At 37.5% G+C, this 20,281-nt stretch overlaps 1 protein-coding gene across 1 annotated transcript in view; it reads left to right on the top strand.

Moving 5' to 3' along the window:
* Nucleotides 1-7,720: 7,720 nt before the first annotated feature.
* Nucleotides 7,721-20,281, top strand: part of pdzrn4 (PDZ domain containing ring finger 4) — a 30,964-nt gene continuing 18,403 nt past the window's right edge. The window contains exon 1 of the mRNA XM_079869048.1: nucleotides 7,721-8,036. Coding sequence (XP_079725174.1) covers nucleotides 7,968-8,036 — 69 coding nt within the window. The 5' untranslated portion in view covers nucleotides 7,721-7,967. The remainder of the gene's footprint in view (nucleotides 8,037-20,281) is intronic.

The following is a 20,281-nucleotide window of genomic DNA, read 5'->3' as shown; positions in this document are numbered from 1 at the left end:
GTCCTGTTTGTTTACTTGAGTTGTAGCTTCTGCCCATCATTTGATCTATCATGCACAGCAGTAATCAAGTTATAAGCTATGGCATTATTGAGGAACAGCTGGTGTAGACATATGTTGCTTAACTATTTATATGAAGATATACCATAGATTTTTTTTATATTTCATAAAGCTATAGACTAACTCTAAATGTAATATTAATTTTTTATATTAATTATAATTTCATAACATAAATGATTAATTTGCATTTTTTACATATATTTTTCCCCAAAATATAAAGAAATGAGAATGACAAACAAAATTATGAGTAAAACATCCAGTAAAGATGCAAGATGCAGTAATAAGATTTAACTGAGAAAATATTTGTAGTTGTCTTTTAAAATAATGGAACAGTGCAAAAATAATAGTAATAGTAGGTTAAAAAGGCCTTATATTCTATATTAAAATGTTATTGATAATTCTAATATTATTATTATTATTATTATTATTATTAAACAGTATTATAATATATAAATATAAATAGGCCTACTTTTAATATATAATATTAAATAATATGAAAAAAATAATAACAAAATATTGTTATTAAATACTACTATTACAATATAATAGGTGATAATAATATAATAGGATATAATGTAATATACAATTAAATGTAATAATAATTATAATTATTGTTGTTACATATATTATATTATATTATATCATATTACATTACATTACATTATATTATATTATATTATATTATATTATATTATATTATATTATATTATATTATATTATATTATATTATATTATATTATTGCCTATTATAGCCAATTATATTATTGCCTATTATAGCCAATTATATTATTGCCTATTATATTATAGCCTATTATATTATTATTTTTTTTCTTTTTGGTTGAAATATGACCAGAACATGACCAGTTTTTCGTGAGGTTGATTAACAATCCCTCTGCGTAGGAAGTGTGAAGTAGCTTATTTAAGACAATAAATGTGGGGCAAACGTGAAGCAACAGCAGACAGCTGGCCATGAGCAACCTGACACCAAGCGGACGTTCAACTAATCAGGAGAGGGAGACAGAGATGAGTTTAAAGAGACGGCTAGAGAGAAAAGGATGGAGTCAGGCACAGGACGGCATTAGTTTACGGTAGCCCTGCTGTTGAAATGAAACCGAATAGCAATCTCGGCTATGGCGAGCAGTTTATTCCAGTTCTTAATGGCAGGCATCTCACGTTTGGCACAGATGCTGTTTGGCTGTAAAGGGGCCCTCCAGTGCTGTTTCCAATCTGACCACCTGAGAGTGGAAGCCGGAGGGGGCACCAGGGAAGCCCCATAATGATTTTATGAGGAGTGGTCTATTGAGTTAAAGCATCAGAGACGGAATAGGGCTCCAGCAGCGTGTGTGTGTTTATGTTGGTGGGTTATCGTGCCCTAGGGCCACTGCTGGGGCGGTCCGTGAGGGCAGGTTATGTCTGAATGTGTGTGGGAATGGGACGGTTATTCTGACCACAGCGTAAAGTGAGACTCAGCTGTGTGATGCAGATGAGTTTCAATTTGTCTGTCAGACTTGTATCAGGACATACTGTATAACAGGACCTGGGGTCCTTTTGCACCTATGGGTGGGTGGGGGGGCCGTAGGACTCATCTGAAATCAGTTTTATTTTTTTGCTTCAACTGTGGCTGGATTGCAATATGGTTGGCCTTGCTGTTTAAAACTTTTAAACCTCTATTCAGAAAGTCCAAGTATTTGTCTATGCTTTTGTATAAACTGAATTAATTACATTTTTAGCACACTGACACGATTCATGATATCTTTTTTATTGTGAAGTAGAAAATTGACTTTACCTAACCTAATCACTAAACTAAGCACTTGCTAAATGGCTTTGTGTCATTTAGCAAGTGCAAGATATAACTAAACTATAACTCACTGAATTTAAATCAGAGACCAGCTAAACATAATAAACTATATAAAAAATGTATATATAATTTAAATTTTTTCATTATTTACAATGTGTTTATGAAAAATTGACAAATTGAACTCTAGATAATATGCATTGGATCTAAAAGTTTGAGACCACTACAATACAAACATCTGGCTGGTCTAGTTTTAAATTACAGTAGATCTTGAATCCCATCATTGTGGTAGCCTATTGTATTAATATTTCATAAGTTTATATTGCATATTGTTGTAACAGATAGTCTTGAGTTCTGTGATTTTTTTTATTGTATTCATCCAAAACTCTTGCTGCCTAAAGTATTCATGCATTTTCAACATCATCGCTCTTTGAAGCATCTCTATTTGGAGTGTTTTCACGTTTCAACCTGGGCTCTAACAACAGCTATACTGGTGTTTTTGCTCCAATTAATGATTCATAGGTTTAAATAATTGATGTTTTTTGGGCATTGAGATACACGGCACATTAGCCCTCAGTCATGCTGATATCTCCATTCAAACACCACCTGCTCAGGGTGCATCATTTTAGTCTGTGTTTTCCAGTATATGTACTGTGTGTGAACGGCCATCTAAAGGTGTTCACATACGACAACACTTGAGGGTCTCAAATAGCCCTTAAATAATAAATATCAATTATGTAATGCAGTATTGTCTTTATAATGATCCCTAATAATAGGTAAAGACCATCCAGTAGATATTTGTTACATGATTAATGGCTCTAGACCATAATTAACTTCATTTATTTATCATTTTAACACATGGGACTTTTATGAACAACTTGTATCATGCTCGAAGGAATCAGAGGCCCAGATGGTGATGTCTGCTGGATTTTGTATCTCTAAACTGATGACTCGTCTTAACTGTGTGAATGACACTGAAGGGTGTTTCACATCTTCCCTTGCCCTTGCTTGCAAAAGAACAGAAGTGCAGTTCTCAAGGTGCCTGAACGGTATACATGAAAGATCACGCACCCCTGCTGTCTTAAGCGCAGATAAAACAAGAGTAGAGGTATGAATGCTAATCTTAACCAATTGACGGGCATTGCTTTAGCTGTATTTGCTAACTCAGACATACTATTAAGCAGTTTCAGGGCTTTCAGACACCCAATTGATACGTGCGGTCACCTTTTTGTAGCATCTCTAGGCACTTTTATCCCTGATGATGTCACCTTTTGGGGTCATCTTCAGTGACCCGTGGTGTCACCAGCTGATGTTATCTGCTACAGCGCCTTCTGATCCCTGCAGATGACCTTTCCCTCCTTGGTGAATATGGATTAGAACTTTGAATTAGAGTGGAAAGGGATAGAATAGAATGGAATGGCATTGAATGAAATGGAATGGGATTAAATGGCAAAGAAACCCTTTGATGGTTAATGGTTCTGTTTAGTTATTGATTCATTACCAGTAGTAGGTGATGTTTTGTGACTGAGTAAACATGGTTTGTTTTATAGCTTTTACCTTTCAAACAATATTATAGTAGTATATTTCTTGTTGTTGTTATTATTAGTAGTAGTAATTGTTGTGATTATTTATTTATTTTATTTTTAAATCTTGATTTCTTAATGTCTTGATCAACCATCTCCGATTATAGGCTGTTTGGAGCCTCTTTCTTCTAAACACTTTCCTCTCCAGCATTTTCAAAAGAAGTTGCCAGTCAGCCAGCGCCAGCATTTTTGAACAGAACGTACATGGCCCCCAGAATATTTTGTTGCATGAATATTTGAACATGCAATATATCAAAAGAATAGAGCTGCTGCTTAAAAAAAAACTTTTTTTTAATCAACACTTGAATGTGGGTAAGTTTCATTAAAGGGTTAGTTCACCCAAAAATGAAAATTCTGTCAGTAATTACACACCCTCATGTTGTTCCAACCCCGTAAGACCTTCTTTCATCTTCGGAACACAAATTAAGATATTTTTGACTAAATCTGAGAGCTGGATCACTCCTCCATAGGCTTCTAAGGCATTATAACTTGCTGGCCCAGAAAATGCATTAAAGACATCATTAATATAGTCCAAGTGACTAGTGGCTCAATCTTAAGTTTATAAAGCGACGAGAATCCAGAAATCACAATATATGATTTTTTAACTATTTATTTGTATGATACAGCTGCAAATAAGTATTTGAACACCTGTCTATCAGCTAGAATTCTGACCCTCAAAGACCTGTTAGTCTGCCTTTAAAATGTCCACCTCCACTCCATTTATTATCCTAAATTAGATGCACCTGTTTGAGGTCGTTAGCTGCATAAAGACACCTGTCCACCCCATACAATCAGTAAGAATCCAACTACTAACATGGCCAAGACCAAAGAGCTGTCCAAAGACACTAGAGACAAAATTGTACACCTCCACAAGGCTGGAAAGGGCTACGGGGAAATTGCCAAGCAGCTTGGTGAAAAAAGGTCCACTGTTGGAGCAATCATTAGAAAATGGAAGAAGCTTAACATGACTGTCAATCTCCCTCGGACTGGGGCTCCATGCAAGATCTCACCTCGTGGGGTCTCAATGATCCTAAGAAAGGTGAGAAATCAGCCCAGAACTACACGGGAGGAGCTGGTCAATGACCTGAAATGAGCTGGGACCACCGTTTCCAAGGTTACTGTTGGTAATACACTAAGACGTCATGGTTTGAAATCATGCATGGCACGGAAGTTTCCCCTGCTTAAACCAGTACATGTCAAGGCCCGTCTTAAGTTTGCCAATGACCATTTGGATGATCCAGAGGAGTCATGGGAGAAAGTCATGTGGTCAGCTGAGACCAAAATAGAACTTTTTGGTCATAATTCCACTAAACGTGTTTGGAGGAAGAAGAATGATGAGTACCATCCCAAGAACACCATCCCTACTGTGAAGCATGGGGGTGGTAGCATCATGCTTTGGGGGTGTTTTTCTGCACATGGGACAGGGCGACTGCACTGTATTAAGGAGAGGATGACCGGGGCCATGTATTGCGAGATTTTGGGGAACAACCTCCTTCCCTCAGTTAGAGCATTGAAGATGGGTCGAGGCTGGGTCTTCCAACATGACAATGACCCGAAGCACACAGCCAGGATAACCAAGGAGTGACTCTGTAAGAAGCATAACAAGGTTCTGGCGTGGCCTAGCCAGTCTACAGACCTAAACCCAATAGAGAATCTTTGGAGGGAGCTCAAACTCCGTGTTTCTCAGCGACAGCCCAGAAACCTGACTGATCTAGAGAAGATCTGTGTGGAGGAGTGGGCCAAAATCCCTCCTGCAGTGTGTGCAAACCTGGTGAAAAACTACAGGAAACGTTTGACCTCTGTAATTGCAAACAAAGGCTACTGTACCAAATATTAACTTTGATTTTCTCAGGTGTTCAAATACTTATTTGCAGCTGTATCATACAAATAAATAGTTAAAAAAATCATACATTGTGATTTGATTTCTGGATTTTTTTTTTTTTTTAGATTATGTCTCTCACAGTGGACATGCACCTACAATGACAATTTCAGACCCCTCCATGATTTCTAAGTGGGAGAACTTGCAAAATAGCAGGGTGTTCAAATACTTATTTTCCTCACTGTTCGTCACATGCATCACACACATGACCAGCGTCGGCCAATAGTGAGCCTACGTGTGACTGCGCAGTTATACTATGTGAAAAAACTCGAGGCCCAGAGAGAAGGAAATAAATAGTGGAATAAAGTTGTTATTTTTGTTTTTTTTTGTGCACAGAAAGTATTCTTGTCGCTTTATAAACTTAGTCACTTGGACTATATTAATGATGTCTTTAATGCATTTTCTGGGCCAGCAAGTTATAATGCCTTAGAAGCCTATGGAGGAGTGATCCAGCTCTCAGATTTAATCAAAAATATCTTAATTTGTGTTCCGAAGATGAACGAAGGTCTTACGGGGTTGGAACAACATGAGGGTGAGTAATTACTGACAGAATTTTCATTTTTGGGTGAACTAACCCTTTAAAAAGCAAAATTTTGAAAAATAAGCTGAGAAAATCGTGTTTTATTTAAATTTTTTTTTTTTAAATACAACGTGCATGAGCAATGCTTTTATCGCTTGTTTCTGTTTCTTTTTTTGCCTGTTTTGATCCGGAGATTCTGTTCTCTTTCAGAAGATGTGTAAAAGCCGTAAAACCATAAAATGACGTCAATGGCGGGGTAAACGTTGTCTCATAAATGATGGGAAATTCTGTCAATGGTAAGGAAAGAGTTTACATGAAAGGAAGGAAATGGAGTTAGTAAGCATCTTCCAGAATTCAGTATCTCCAGGCACACGTTGTGGAGGATTGTTGAGGGAGTATTTGGAAGAGAGAAACTCCTGTTTGGGCAAAGTTGGCTCAGATTCTTTCCAAACCCACTGAGTGAAATTAAAGCTCTGCAAATCGGATTATTGCTTCCCAAGAGAGCAGTCTCGCAGCCAGTGGACAACTGCCTGGTATACTGTTATCACAGCGTGTCTCTTTTTTACTCTCTCTGTGAATCTGGAAACTAATTTGAGGACAATCAATAGAGGTCTGTGTCTCTTCCCGTTTCTTTTGCATATTTACTGGACCATTGTCTTTCAACATTCATCTAATTTATCAACCACTGACACGTGTGGGTAAATACAGCAGCAGCAGGACCATAATCACCATAGAGTATGAGTTGCAGATGTCCCCCTGCAATATTCAGAATAATGGTCATCCAATGAGGGTTTTTCAGTTGATTTCTTGCCCCTGTCCAGAATATGTGGCTTCATGTACAGTGGTAAACCGATACTATAGTTTAAAGTGTCAGTGTTGATATTGAGAGCAGGGTGGCTGATGGCCAAAATATTGTCAATTATAATGATAGTTGATGACAGAGTGACCCAACCAGTTTGTCTAGCGACATTTTAATGCTTATGACAAACTATTCTGTGATATATACGATTTTCGGATCCAACTTGAGCAAGTCCTGATACTTTTTTTAAATGGATGGTTGTTTTGCTTTCTGTCGTTTTGCTTTGTTTTCCAACATGATTCATGAACACATTCATTCATTCATTCATTCATGAACAAAGTTCATTACAACTACCACTAGGGAGGCAAATTGCAGCCGAAGGTTGCAGGCAGATAAAAGGTGGCCAAATCTGGTACACAAAGTGAAACAGTCACAGCCAAGAAGATATTAAATGATTAATACACACTTATATACCAATGATATTTCTCAGTCGGCAAGGCTGACCCACACAGCAGACATAAAAACTAAGTCACCAATCGCAGCTGGTTAAAACTCTGATTTACATAAAGGACATACTTTTTTTCTGTTATTGCAATATTGCATCATGTCTGGATTGGACACAGTGTTCACGAAATGGTTGAAATCCCTTTAGACAACAATAATTCACACTTGACTGAAAATATTGAAAACAGAAAGTATTTATTCTCCGTTCACAAATCAGATCCCTATTCTTGAAATAATGACTGTGAAAAAAACAACATCAATCAATCAATCAATCAATCAATCAATCAATCAATCAATAAATTAGGGTTACCTGAATGTGAGATGTATTTGTAGTTGTTTAGTTGGTGGTCATTACTACCTTATTTAATGCCTTGTGATAAATACCCAGTTAACACAGTCACAGCACCTTCTACATCATCTTTTAATGAATATCCAACAGATACTCATTATTATTCATGAGCTAGAGTAGGTGTAGTCATGTGCACTGAGAGAGAGAGAGAGACAGAGAGAGAGAGAGAGAGAGAGATAAGGGGGGTGTGTCTCTATGAAGAGGGGTTTAGTACAGCGTGTGTGGATGACTGCTAGTCAGCTAGTGTGGATGAGAGAGACACAAGGAGATCGAGGGGGTACGATGCATGCACACACACAGTCATTCACAAGGAATTCTGCTACATCAGGCAGCCTGGTCAATGCGTGATTTTTACACAAAGAAGAACGGGTGAAAGGTACCCACTGATGAAAGACGTTACTCAACATTTGAGGGAAATCCCCAGGGTGCCTGTTTGCGTGCACTACTGCCAGAGATCTGTTGGGGGACCCGCGACGGCGAGATGGGCTGTAACCTGTGCTCGCTGCAGAAGAGAGAGGAGCACTACAAGCTGCTTTACGAGATTGCCCAGGTAAGTCGACTTGTTTAACCCACTCTGGAATATCCTGAGACCCTTGTGAAGTTGAGTTAAAAGATCAGATGGGATTTCCATGGGTTAAAACACAAGTTTTCACCTTCTCTAGACATTTCTTCACAATCTTTTCTCTGCAACTCATTCAGATTCAGAATGGATCCTTTACAGTGTTAATTTAGACTCGTTTATCCAAAGCAACTTGAGAATAACAGGAGCCAGTAGGACCAGTTGTTTCAAGGGACAGGACACTACAAGTACCCCTACAAGTATTGGATGGGGAAAAATGTTGTGTTTTAAAGATTTATTATTGGCCTTTTTGCCCTAATTTGATAACAACAATCAGGGAGTGGATAGAAAGCAAAGTGGAAGAGATTGAGGTGGGCGGGAATGGAAAGGACAACAAGTTGGGATTCAAACTCTGGTTGCCCAAAGCTACATGTCGGAATGCTTGCCCATGAGTCTTCAACCTCTCCGTTTTGAGAAGTGTCTTCTAAGACATTTAGTTTGATTCTAGTAGTTGTCCCATTTTATGGATCTGCACAGTCTTGTGGGAAGAGTTCTTTAGGAGAACTCTTTGTTGTGTGTGATGAATCCCCAACTGCATTGGGGACTTACCTGGAAGCATTTGTCAGGGATCAAAGCAAGTTTTGTAGCACACACCCTTTACAAGTGTGCTAGTATTCTTGTTAATTTGGGTCCAACTGTTGTACAAGATGCTCGCAGGTAGGAGGATGAGAATTTGGGATTGCACACACTAGTGAAACTTGTCTTTACGGTATGTAGCTGCAAGTGAGAGCTGCAAGAAGGAAGCAAGCCTGGATAAGGTGTGATTTCCAGTATTGAATAAAGACCCATTCAAATAGTTGCAGAAGGAACATTGATAATGATATATCATATTTATGTAGCTTATTATATCACTGAATAATATCACTATATTTCCAAACCTTTAGTTGACACCCATTGGACCTCCGCAACAGATTGCACAATAGCATAATGTTCAATGCCACAATGAGAAATTTTTTTGCTTTTTGGGTCATCACTAATGTTCAAGGTTGATGCTAGTCTGAGTCTGGCTCAACCCCTGGCTCCGCTCCTCTCTGAGTTGAGAATTACCCATGTTCCAGTGCTGCACAGGAGGTCAGAGTCCCTGCTCCTTCCTGAGCATCAAGCGTGCAAAATAATATTTTCATGATACTCTTATCGCAGCTTCATTAAGCTGTTGTACAAAATGTATTTGGTCCCTAATTAGATGCTAAAACGTGCCTTTTGTCTGTGTGCATGCCAATCTGGGAGATTATCCCTGTCGGTGGCTGATCTGAGGTTAAAGAAGTTTGATCTCTACTGGTTCAAAACAGTGGGCTTGTGTTTAGAGTGACTTGTCAGCAGTGCAGTACTGCCTATGATTACGAATCTTGTACACAAGCTTGCTATTTTGTGGCACTATAGAGTGAAGAGGGGCTGGCATCGTTTTTCCAGTGGCGTGCTGCCGCTTTGACACCCAAGACATTTGATACCCTAGACATTGTGTGTATGTGTCTGGCGGGTTACGGTTTGCTTTTTTTCTTGACATGAGATGACTTTTTATATGTCACATGTTGGTCCCTTTGGTGTTTTAGCAGCCGAATGCAACTTTCAATAGAAGAAAACCAGAAAGGGAAGAGAAAGAAATAATGCACTGTCTCCAGGAAGGATGAAGGTACTAAGGAAGGTTGAAAGGAAAAGGAAATCTGGATCTACTCTCCGTGGAGTAAATTCCCAAGCTGAAAAGAAAGTGTGTCAAGGAAGTGTTGCCTCAGATGTTTCCTTTTCTGGTATTCAGCAATTTAAATTTTTGAGCTTTTATGTTCGCAAGAAGAAATCAAAGAAGATGTTGCACCGTGTTACTCTTGAAGTCACAACAACAAGCGGACATGAATAAACACAAACACACGCCTACACTGCAATTTCACGCCCCTTGACAATTTTGACACTATTCTTGGCAGCACAGCCTTTTTAGCCCCGGTGGTCTGTGAGATTTATGAGTTTAGTGTGAGTGTTCGCCCCTCAACGGGCTCACCATGGAAATGTATTCTTCTTTCTTTGTTAGCCACATTACAATGACTTCCCGTACTCTCTCTCCCTCGCTCTTTCTTACTCTCAGTCTCAGAGGACTTAGCTGTGTGTTTGTGTTCCATCAGCAAGATCAGGTTTTGGGTTGTAAGATCTGAGCTATTTCACCTTAAATTGGCTGGCAGATCTGAATGGCAAAATCTCTGTGATTGGCTGCTGTTTATCCATCATGATGTAAAATGTGATGTCATTTAAAGTCTTATTATAGATGACATGATTTGTGGGGGAGGTAAACACTAAATTATATCAGGTAACCTTTCAAAATGACAGCTTTTGAGGGGGAAAAAAGTGTTATTTTCTGCAATGCTGTAAAAAACAAGACTGCAAATACACATGAGACAGTTAGGTATAGGTTACATTATGGTGAATGTTTATTATTGCTGGGAAAAGGTATTTGAAGGTATATTTCTGCATAAAATGGCTGTAAAATTAGTCTTTCATGTCTTTATTGAACAAACTGTAAACATTAACAGTAAAGGATGGAAAGAAATTATGTGAATCCTTGGATTTAACGGTAAAAGACTGTTACAGTAAAAAACTGTTAATTGGTTAACAGGAAGTTTCTGTACTATATACGGTGAATAACTGTGATAGATCTAACCGTACATTTAATGTCATTTTACAGTCTACTACCGTAAAATTTACAGTTTTTGGAAGTGAAAAAGAACAAGTCATTGTATAATTTACAGTGAAAAAACATAAATTGATATTTCCACAATTCCCTGCGTGACACTTCACATTTTATGTATTTTTGTTGAAATAACTGTTTCTTTATAGTTTTTCTTTGTTTTATGTTACATTTAATGTTGTTAAATTAATGTTTATTGCATTTTTTTAATTTTATGTTTGTTAACATGATGACACTGTGCCGCCTCTTAATATTAGTATTAACTTTCTCAACTTTTGGAAAAGCTGCTTGTGATAAGCTTTGATTCATAGCCTAACCCTCTCTTCACCACTGAGATTGGTGGATGTTAGTGTATTACAATAGTACAAAACAGACATTAGTACTTCAATAAATCGGTAAATTAACATTAAATCAGATAATGAAATAAAAAAAAATACTGTAAATTTAAGTTAAGACTGTAAAACTTAAAATTTTGCTACCGTATTTTTTACAGTAAATTTCTGGCAACCACAGCTGCCAGTTTTTTTACCGTAAATTTAACAGATTTATTTTTTACAGTGTAGCAGTAATTTCTTTTGTAAATAAATGAATATATTTTAAACTATTTTATTATATAACACTATAAATGGTCTTACTAAATTTAATGAGTTTTCAGAGTTTCAGCATTTTCTTCATCAGCATTAAATCCAAAATAGTCAAAAAAGTGCAATAAACTTGATGTGGTTAACAAATGGTAAATTTGATTTTACTTAAAGATTTTGTTCTCATGCTAAGAATTGATCTACTGCTGGGCTAAATTCGCAAGGTGCAAGAGTCAATCAACTATTAAAATCAAATCTGGATTTTAATGTGTTTATTTCCTCAGTAATCTCTAAAACTCTAAACTCAGCTGAAGTGCTGAGGCTCATGGGAGCAGTGCATTTTACGGCCATGGTCAGGAGCCCGTATGGGGACAGATGCTCTGTGTAATTTCCAGTCTGTGGATCAGCATGGGAGGAGACTGAGAGATTTCACCTCCCACTCACTCACTCACTCACTCACTCACTCACTCACTCTCACTCAGACATTCATTTTTAGCATCTATAGATCCAACAGATTCAGAGATATAATGAAAAACAGAAAATATTTACAAGAAGAAATCACATCCTCAGCTTTAATTTGCATGGGCCAAATTGAGAATTATTTGTAATTCACCTTGTTCTAAAAAATCTGTTCCAAACTCTCAATTAAATTAAAATTCGATTTTTAATTTACATGGAAAAAGCTGGCACAAGTTTACCTCTGCACCCCCTGACCATCGAGGGTCAGATGAAATGTCAGTCCCGAGAGCGCTAACAGCCATATGGATCTGTGCGAGTGAATTGGGCAGTCAGCGTATCACAGCCTTCAAGTTTAATGGGTCTCCAGATGGAGGACAACTTTTAGAGAGACTTGCCAAAAGGAACTGGCTTTTGTGAAGAGTGTTAGATTGAGTTTCGAGTGTGTATGTGTGTAAGGATGCTTCACACTCCTGCCTGAACCGAGGTCTCTCTTATTGGCATCGTCACTGTTGGGCCACGTCCTCTGTCTCTCTCTCAGAACACTCTCATCCATCTTCCTGTCCCGGAGCCTTTCTCTGAATGATGCTCCTTGCTGATGAAACGCGATGGGTGTGGAGCGAAAGAAGGCAAAGACAGAGAAACATGTAGTTTTGATTGATCTTGTGAGTGTGTTGGATGATAAGCCTGTCAGATAGCACAGGCCCTGGGGTGATCATATCACCAGACCCTGCCAACTCCAGCCAAGGCGAAGCGTGTGTGGATGTGTGTGTGCATATCATGGAAATCCCATTTAAAACCCATATCATTCTTTTTGGCTCTAGCATGCATGGAATGATTGCATAATTATGGCTAAAAATAGACTTTACGCTCTTAGTGGTCCAGGTGATTTTCTGCCTTAGTTAAATAACAGATGCTGAGTTCATATTTTCATCCTGATCTGGAAAGAGAGCAGATGACCTCATCTAAACCTCTGTCTCATGTCATTTACACAGCCACTGATCTTCCTTACCAGATGCACCATATTACCTACTGCTGTGTGTATGGTTTCATGTTTACTGCATACCTTTTTTTACACTTCATATGAATATATATACAAGGTAATCTCAAATTTCAAAAGCACACATGAACAGATGTACTGTATGAGAGTTCATTATATGGATGTATATATCGGCCACCATATCGGTATCGGCCGATATATGTTCATTTTTATTGTTATCGGCACAATAAGAAAATTTGGCCGATATATTAAAGCAGATTATTAAATAAAATAAAAATTATTTCCTTCAGCTGAGACACTTCAGATACTGTTCACCATGATGGTTTTGAATTACTTGAAATATGATTGAGATAACTTTAAAAAGGATATTACAGTGCAACATGTGCAGCGCAAGTCTGTCATATAGGCTAATTAATTGTGTGCTTGGGACATTTAATGGTGAAACTTTTGTTTTTGTAATCAGGCTCTCATAAAAATTTAGATTTATCAGCCAATATATCGGTTGTTGGCTTTCATCTGACAAAATTTTCATAACTGTGCATCCCTAGTTAATTACATATTTGTTGAATAAATATAATGAAATTAGTCACTTTTGTTAGAGATGCATCACATTTCTGTACCATATTAGTTACTGGCAGAAATTCTGATATATTTTTTTTTAAATTATTCTTAGTTTGTATGGGTTGATATTGGATAATTAATTGTGCATGCACTTTAAAACACTAATTATATATTAACACTGTTAAAGGTAATCTGCAACATACCACAAAATGAATATTTGTTTTTCATTATGTTATGATGCCTAAATTCACTTGTAGATTTAGTGCTACATTATTAATTTACTCAGTATAGATAGCATAGAATGTTAATATTGTCTATTTATCGGTTATCGACATTAACTAAAACATATCGGCTTTTTGGTATCGGCCACAATTTTAATATATTGGTGTGAGGTTGCACTCATTTATTAGGATTTTTATAAGTTGTATAGCATTGTAAAAAGAAGTCCCAACAGAGTCATTGTTATTGGTGTTACTGTCTCTACCGCTCAGTGGATTGAGTTTCATGAGATTTTACACTTTTGTCTGATCTGCTTCCTTTATGACTGTCTCAAGTGAAATGATGAGGTGACCTTTTCTTTTTTGCGTTATTTCATTTTAAAAAGTGCAGGCTTGACCTTTACATACGTATAGCAAACCCACTCGACCAGCCAGACTCTCTGATTGAAGGTCTTTACTATCTGCCCCTCTTTCTCCTCTCAATTTTTCCCATATATATATGTATCTATACACCACCTGTGGCCGAGCTTGCTTTGCTAAAAATCTACCTTGCATCAGCCATTCTGGAGGATAGTTATTGCATAGGGTTTAACTCACAACTCTATTTTTTGGTTGCACTTTTGGTTGCATTTAGGAGCATTGTATTATTTGCGTTTACTGTAGCATCGTTTTTCTCTTTCAGAACAGATTGACTCATTTGCTAATTCCATTTTAAAACTATGAAGTCCAAACAAGCTAAAAATGATGATGATGCATAAAAAAATATGTGAACATAATATTCCTTTGTCCCAAACTTATCGTTTTATATCCTTAAACTGATCCTGGCCTCTCTTTCAATCTTAAAACAATCATAGTCTAATTTCAGCAGAAGAGATAATAAAAGTTCTTTGTCTGGAACCACAGAGGAGATGACCTGCTTGTCTGCCCTAGACACACTGGTGTGTAATTAGTGCTGGGCTTCAGAGCTGATTGGTAATTATAGGAAGTTATGGAGTTTTGTCTTTACTTCATCATGTAGTCCTCTTTGAGTCGGCTCACTTGCCAAGTCAAAAGGGGCTGATTACACCTCCGTCACACATGGGTGCTACACGAATGAAACACAAGTGTGATGGATCTAGCATACAAAAAAAAAAACTTTTTAACACAATTTTCTTTTTTTCACAACAATGTTGTGATGCTTTAATTCACTTGTATATTTTTGTTTTTAGTGCCACATTATCAAGCTATTTAGACAAGGTAGATAACAATTGATTTCCTATGGATAAAACCAACCAAAAAATGTGTTTCCATGCTTAATATTAGATTTCAATCTTAAATACATCTAGCTATTAAAATGGGTTTCAAATGGCAATACACATTGACTTTAAATTGTTTCGCGTTGATTTGTTCTACATTGATTGGGTCTATATAGCAGGTTTATAATGCACTGGAGGATAGTGGATTGATCCATTTGTAATTAACATACAATTAGCAGGTACATTTCTAGCTAGACAATTCTTAATATCCCATCTGGCCGAGGACCCAGGGAGGAAATACCATGTTTGTTGTGCAGCTGCCAGTGTATCGTGGAGAATTACAGTTCAAGAGCTCTTCAGTCAAATTCAGTTAATTTATGGGTTATGTGTGATGTATCTGCGATATTAAAACAATCTGTGAGCACTGCAGCTCAGCCCAGTATCACAGTTACTTGGTAAGGATCAAATAGGCTAATGAAGCATCTGTGTGTGCAAGGTTAAAGCACAGAAATAGATCTCAGGGGCGTTTTGTTTCTGTACGGCACGTGAAATGAGGGATGATACCCCTCCCCCGACTCACTTTCTGTCTCTTCTTTTGTTCTTCCAAAGGTGAGACATTTTCTGTGAGAAAACAGTGAGCAGAAGGCTGAGGAATTATGGGATACTGAAATTGCAATGTTTATCAGAGTCAACTTCACACTGTTAGTACACTTGAATGGACTGTTATATGGAGATGAAGAATGGAGAGAGACCTTGTCATTGCAGACATGCTGTCTTACATCTGGCAGTAGCATACAGGATTGGACACATTTCACCTTTCATCAGTCTCACACACACACACACATATACAGGGAGGTCACTGCTCCTGTCTGTTCCTCTTGGCTGGCCCCGGCCCCCTGTGTGAGTAACAGTCTGTCAGTGTGAGACACAAACTGGCCCGGGTCATTTCCTCTGAGTCTGACACAAGCACACCACGACAACCTTTATTAAACAACAATGATACGCTGATATCAGTCAAACATTCCTTATGAGTGAAAGTGTTGAACTTGTAGTCAGGGGTTTCTTTAACTACAAACTTGTATGTCTGAGGTTGAGATTTCACCCTTTTCCACAGTAAAACTTGAAAATTAACTGGTAACACTTTACAGTATGGTTTTATTGGTTTACATTAGTAAACATGAACTAACCATGAACAATAGCCTACTTCTACAGCATTTACTAACCTAAATTATGGTAATCTTAATGTTTTATTACGTTATCAGAGACGATGCACAATTTGTGGTGGAAATGACATTGAAGTGGAAATGTTCAAGACCATCAGATAGGCTACATATCAAAAATGACAATTCTAAACCAGTAAGAGTGTGAAAATATGTTTGTTTATTTTCTAAAAGTCCCACCCAATCATTAATATCTGTGTTTGGTTGTAATGTGTTGGACTGGTATGTAATTGTGTAAATCGAGTAGATCCAACACTATCTGTAAAAGGTGGCTAGATTTGTCTAAACCCCAGTGATTAGGGGCGGGGTCAGGGGTAGGTAATTTGTACGAATTCATACGAATAGGTAGCCTGGCTAACGTCAGACCTCTTCTCATTGAGACGTGGTCTGGGAACCACATGTTCATTTTCTCGTATTTGAGGCGTGGTTTACGAATGCCCAGAGCCGTTTATTGGGTGCTACGAATGTCTATCAAATGCGCCTGCACGTAGCTCATAGCCAATCGTTTCAATTATACCAGATGACGTATGTAGAGCGACAGAAATTCGACGAGGAAGAAGACGAAATAAACTTGCGTTCTGAACTACTTAGAACACTATAAGGCTGCATCGAAAGGTAACTTCGCGTCTGCTGCCATGTTGGATCCATAGATATAAACAAACTTCTTCGGTGTGTCGCATAGACGTCGTCATCGTCTTGCTGCTCCCTTCCCGTTCTGTGATTGGTTCCCTTTTTGAGGGGAAAATCTGGTCCATGGCGTCCAGGCTGCCTAGCAGCGTGAATAAAATCGCGCTGCGTGCAAGGCAGCATGGGGAAACCCAGGCTAACGAATAGGGCAACTCGTAAAATATGTACGATATTCAAAAATCTTACAAATTCGTACGAGTGAGGTCGTATGAATTCGTACGAATTAGCCACCTCGTAAAATTCGTCATATTATAAAATCTCATATGTCCTTGATTCCCCTTGTCATCACTCGGGTCTTTTTGGTCAATGAGTCCAAACTTGCACGTCTTGGACAGGTTCTGTATGTTCATTCAATACTGTGACACTATCAAACTTGAGTTGGGTTTCTAGTGTGCTTGAAAAGTCATTAGCAGCTCTCGGAGGTCTCTTGCGCCGTCCGTTTGCGTATTAAGTATCAAGCGGCCCATCTGTGGGGCAAGCCGTGGTGTCTCCGTTCAGTAACCAGATCTGCTCTCTGTAACATCAGTAGGGTTCAAGTCTTAGAGCAGATCGTTTCTTGGAAATTTGAATTTTTATGTCCTATTGTGTGCTTTCATATGCAGCATTGGCCTATTAAAGCATATAGAAGAGATCGGGTCTATTTGTCACAGGAGCTATATATTAAGGATATTAGGGTTATAAGCTTATTGAATTATTATTGTTTATTCAAGCAAGTATGTTGATTTCAAACCCAGTTTTAAACTGTCTTAAATGAGAACAATTTCTTTGAACTCCATAAATGTTTAAAAGCGATTTATTTGTTATTATATTATATTATATTTTGTTATATATTATATTACATTATATTATATTATATTATATTATATTATATTATATTATATTATATTAGTAAATATACATTGATAAATATTGAATGGAGTCTAACATTTATTTATTTCAAATAAACTTTTTTGGTGTATTTATTTAGAATAAATCTAATAAATTGACAAAATAAATCTACATTAGAAATAATTAGAGGAGTCAAAAGTGTGACTATTCAAAATATAATATAATATAATATAATATAATATAATATAATATAATATAATATAATATAATATAATATAACATCATATAATTAGAATAATTGAATAAGTCTACATTGATGAATAATGAATGGAATCAAATGTGTCACCATTATCCTTGCATTATCCTAAGAAAAATATTGAGTCTTTTTATCTGCTCATTCCATATTCTGATTAGCCAATTACGCCCAATTCATACTCCAAGTCATCCGTTGAGCAACTGTAAAAGCAGGAGCTGACTGACTGTCGACATACTGAATAGAACTAAATTGCACTGCAAAACATCTCAGTGTGATGTGCATTATGTGGCTGTGTGCGTCAGAGACAATCTTCAAGCAAGCGTGCGTGTTTGGATGTCCATTCACACACATCTGATGTGCTCTTGAAGACTGTTCAGGTGTGAAGGCGTGCATTATTTTTTCCCATTCTTCCCTTGAGAGCCAAATCCAACTCCACACTTGAGAAACAATGCTAATTGGCATGAAGATCCTGGAATTACACACATAGTAAGGAAGAGAAAAAAAAAATTCTCATGGCTGGTAGCTCATTAAAACTTTGACATATTTTGATTTAAATCTGTCGTTCACACATTAAACTACTCACACACTGTACCTGGTTTTACTCAGAAGGTGCCGGTTTTCACATTAAAATATCTGGTTATTGGATTCATCTTTTTATATTCGGCTTCAGATTTGATGGGGAGCAGATGTCGGTTTTGGCCGTGTGGTGGCGGGCGCCATGTGCCACACCTGTAGTGGTGCATTAACTACACGCAGAGCACGAAGACCCGTGCCAACCCACGCGCAACTGCCAGACGCATTCATCAGGTTTGGATCCACAAACGTGGGATGCAGGACAAAAGATTCACACATAATCATGTGGATGGAGGGACTTTGATTAGTATGTTTTCGTTAAGAGATGGCACGCAAGTGTACAACAACAATTGTGCTTTTATAGGCGAAAAGTACAGCGACAGTAGCCTTTCTGTCATATTGATGTGCTAGGCCACACTCAGGTTATTTAGTATATTAACTTAAGAATTCAGAAATTAACTTTATGCATTGTTGAATACTTGCTGTGGTAAAGGCTCTGACCTCCTCTTGAACTCACATACATCAGATTAGAAAGCAGTTACTGTATCCCTGCCTTGATTTAATTTAGAAATATTCCCTGGAACATAGTGTGTGTGTGTGTGTATTTATCTATTCAAATCGCTATTGTTTGTGGTGTTCCTGCCTGTAATGATGGCAGATGTAAGGTTAATCTGTGTCTAATGTGTGTAGGAGGAAGTAACAGACAATAAGCCTCTGGCACTGGACGCACCACATCTATAAGTCAGTCTGAGAGGGAGACACATGAAGTTCACCGTGGAAGACAAGGCACTATTTAGACTGTTTGTCTCTACTAGAACACTAGTACTACAGTTTTCACTCAGAGGACATTATCCAACTTGATCCCCGTGTTAGGAGCTGAGAAGAAAAGTTTTCATTTTAAAATCCTAACACTAGACTTTGAGCACACAAAATTTCTACGGACACTCCAACGGTCACATTAAAAAAAAAATAAAAAAAAAATTCAACGTATCAAATAATCAATGATTTAACATAAAAAATTTAAACATATGCAATCTACTACTGCAATCCTGCAGATTTAAAGTTTGCGTTTTTTAATTCAGCTAAAAAGTCACACTGTGGCGTAATAATCTTTTGTTGGTCACACATCTTCACATGATACAAATTTGCAGGTCAGAGTTCACCAAACTTGAACTTTGAAACACAGCGAAATGCAAAACTTATTTGCTTGAACTGTGTTTCCTGTCTCCTGCATTCTTATGCGTATGAATGGAAGTTATTGGAATGAAAATATAGTATGATCATCCTTGAAGGCAACCACAGAATGCATTGCATTGTGATGAAAATCAAGATTGTTGAAGCCAGAGGAAGGTCAAAAATTAAGTTCAATACTGAAATGAACTAAAAATAGTTTTTTAGTAATTACAAACTTATTATTTTATCCAGCAACAAGCTGACATGAAACTCTATTGAAATAAAATGTTCGTTAATTTGTTGAGTTGCCTAGAGCGTTCCAAATCTGTCGCTTATGAGGTCCCATGCCTTTTTTATTATGCTGCCTATGTAGTGAATTAGCTCATAGGCTTTGGAACAGAGCTGGTATCTCTCAAGAGCAGAGTCCTTCATTAAAGTCATTAGTAAGGCATGGTGGGACACTCCTGCCAGCGAAATCAGATAAAATAATGAAGCATACCCACTGAAACCACAAATCACCCTCAGATCTGTCTCTCTTGCTCTCTCTCAATCTGACTGCAGTACCCATAACTCTCCTTGGCTCGCTTGACTGATTTCTCAAACATTTTAAGGCCAAGACACCAGGTTCATTGCCTTTCAGGAACAATCAAAATTTTCAGCATTAGGTCAAGTGAGAGTCAGCATGTACAAAAAAAAAAAAAAAAGGCAAGTTTAGCC

The sequence above is a fragment of the Squalius cephalus genome (genome assembly GCF_949319135.1).
Source record: "Squalius cephalus genome assembly, chromosome: 4".
Taxonomy (NCBI): Eukaryota; Metazoa; Chordata; class Actinopteri; order Cypriniformes; family Leuciscidae; genus Squalius; species Squalius cephalus.
Note: the sequence above shows the minus strand (reverse complement) of the source record. Positions and strands in the feature narration are given on the sequence as shown.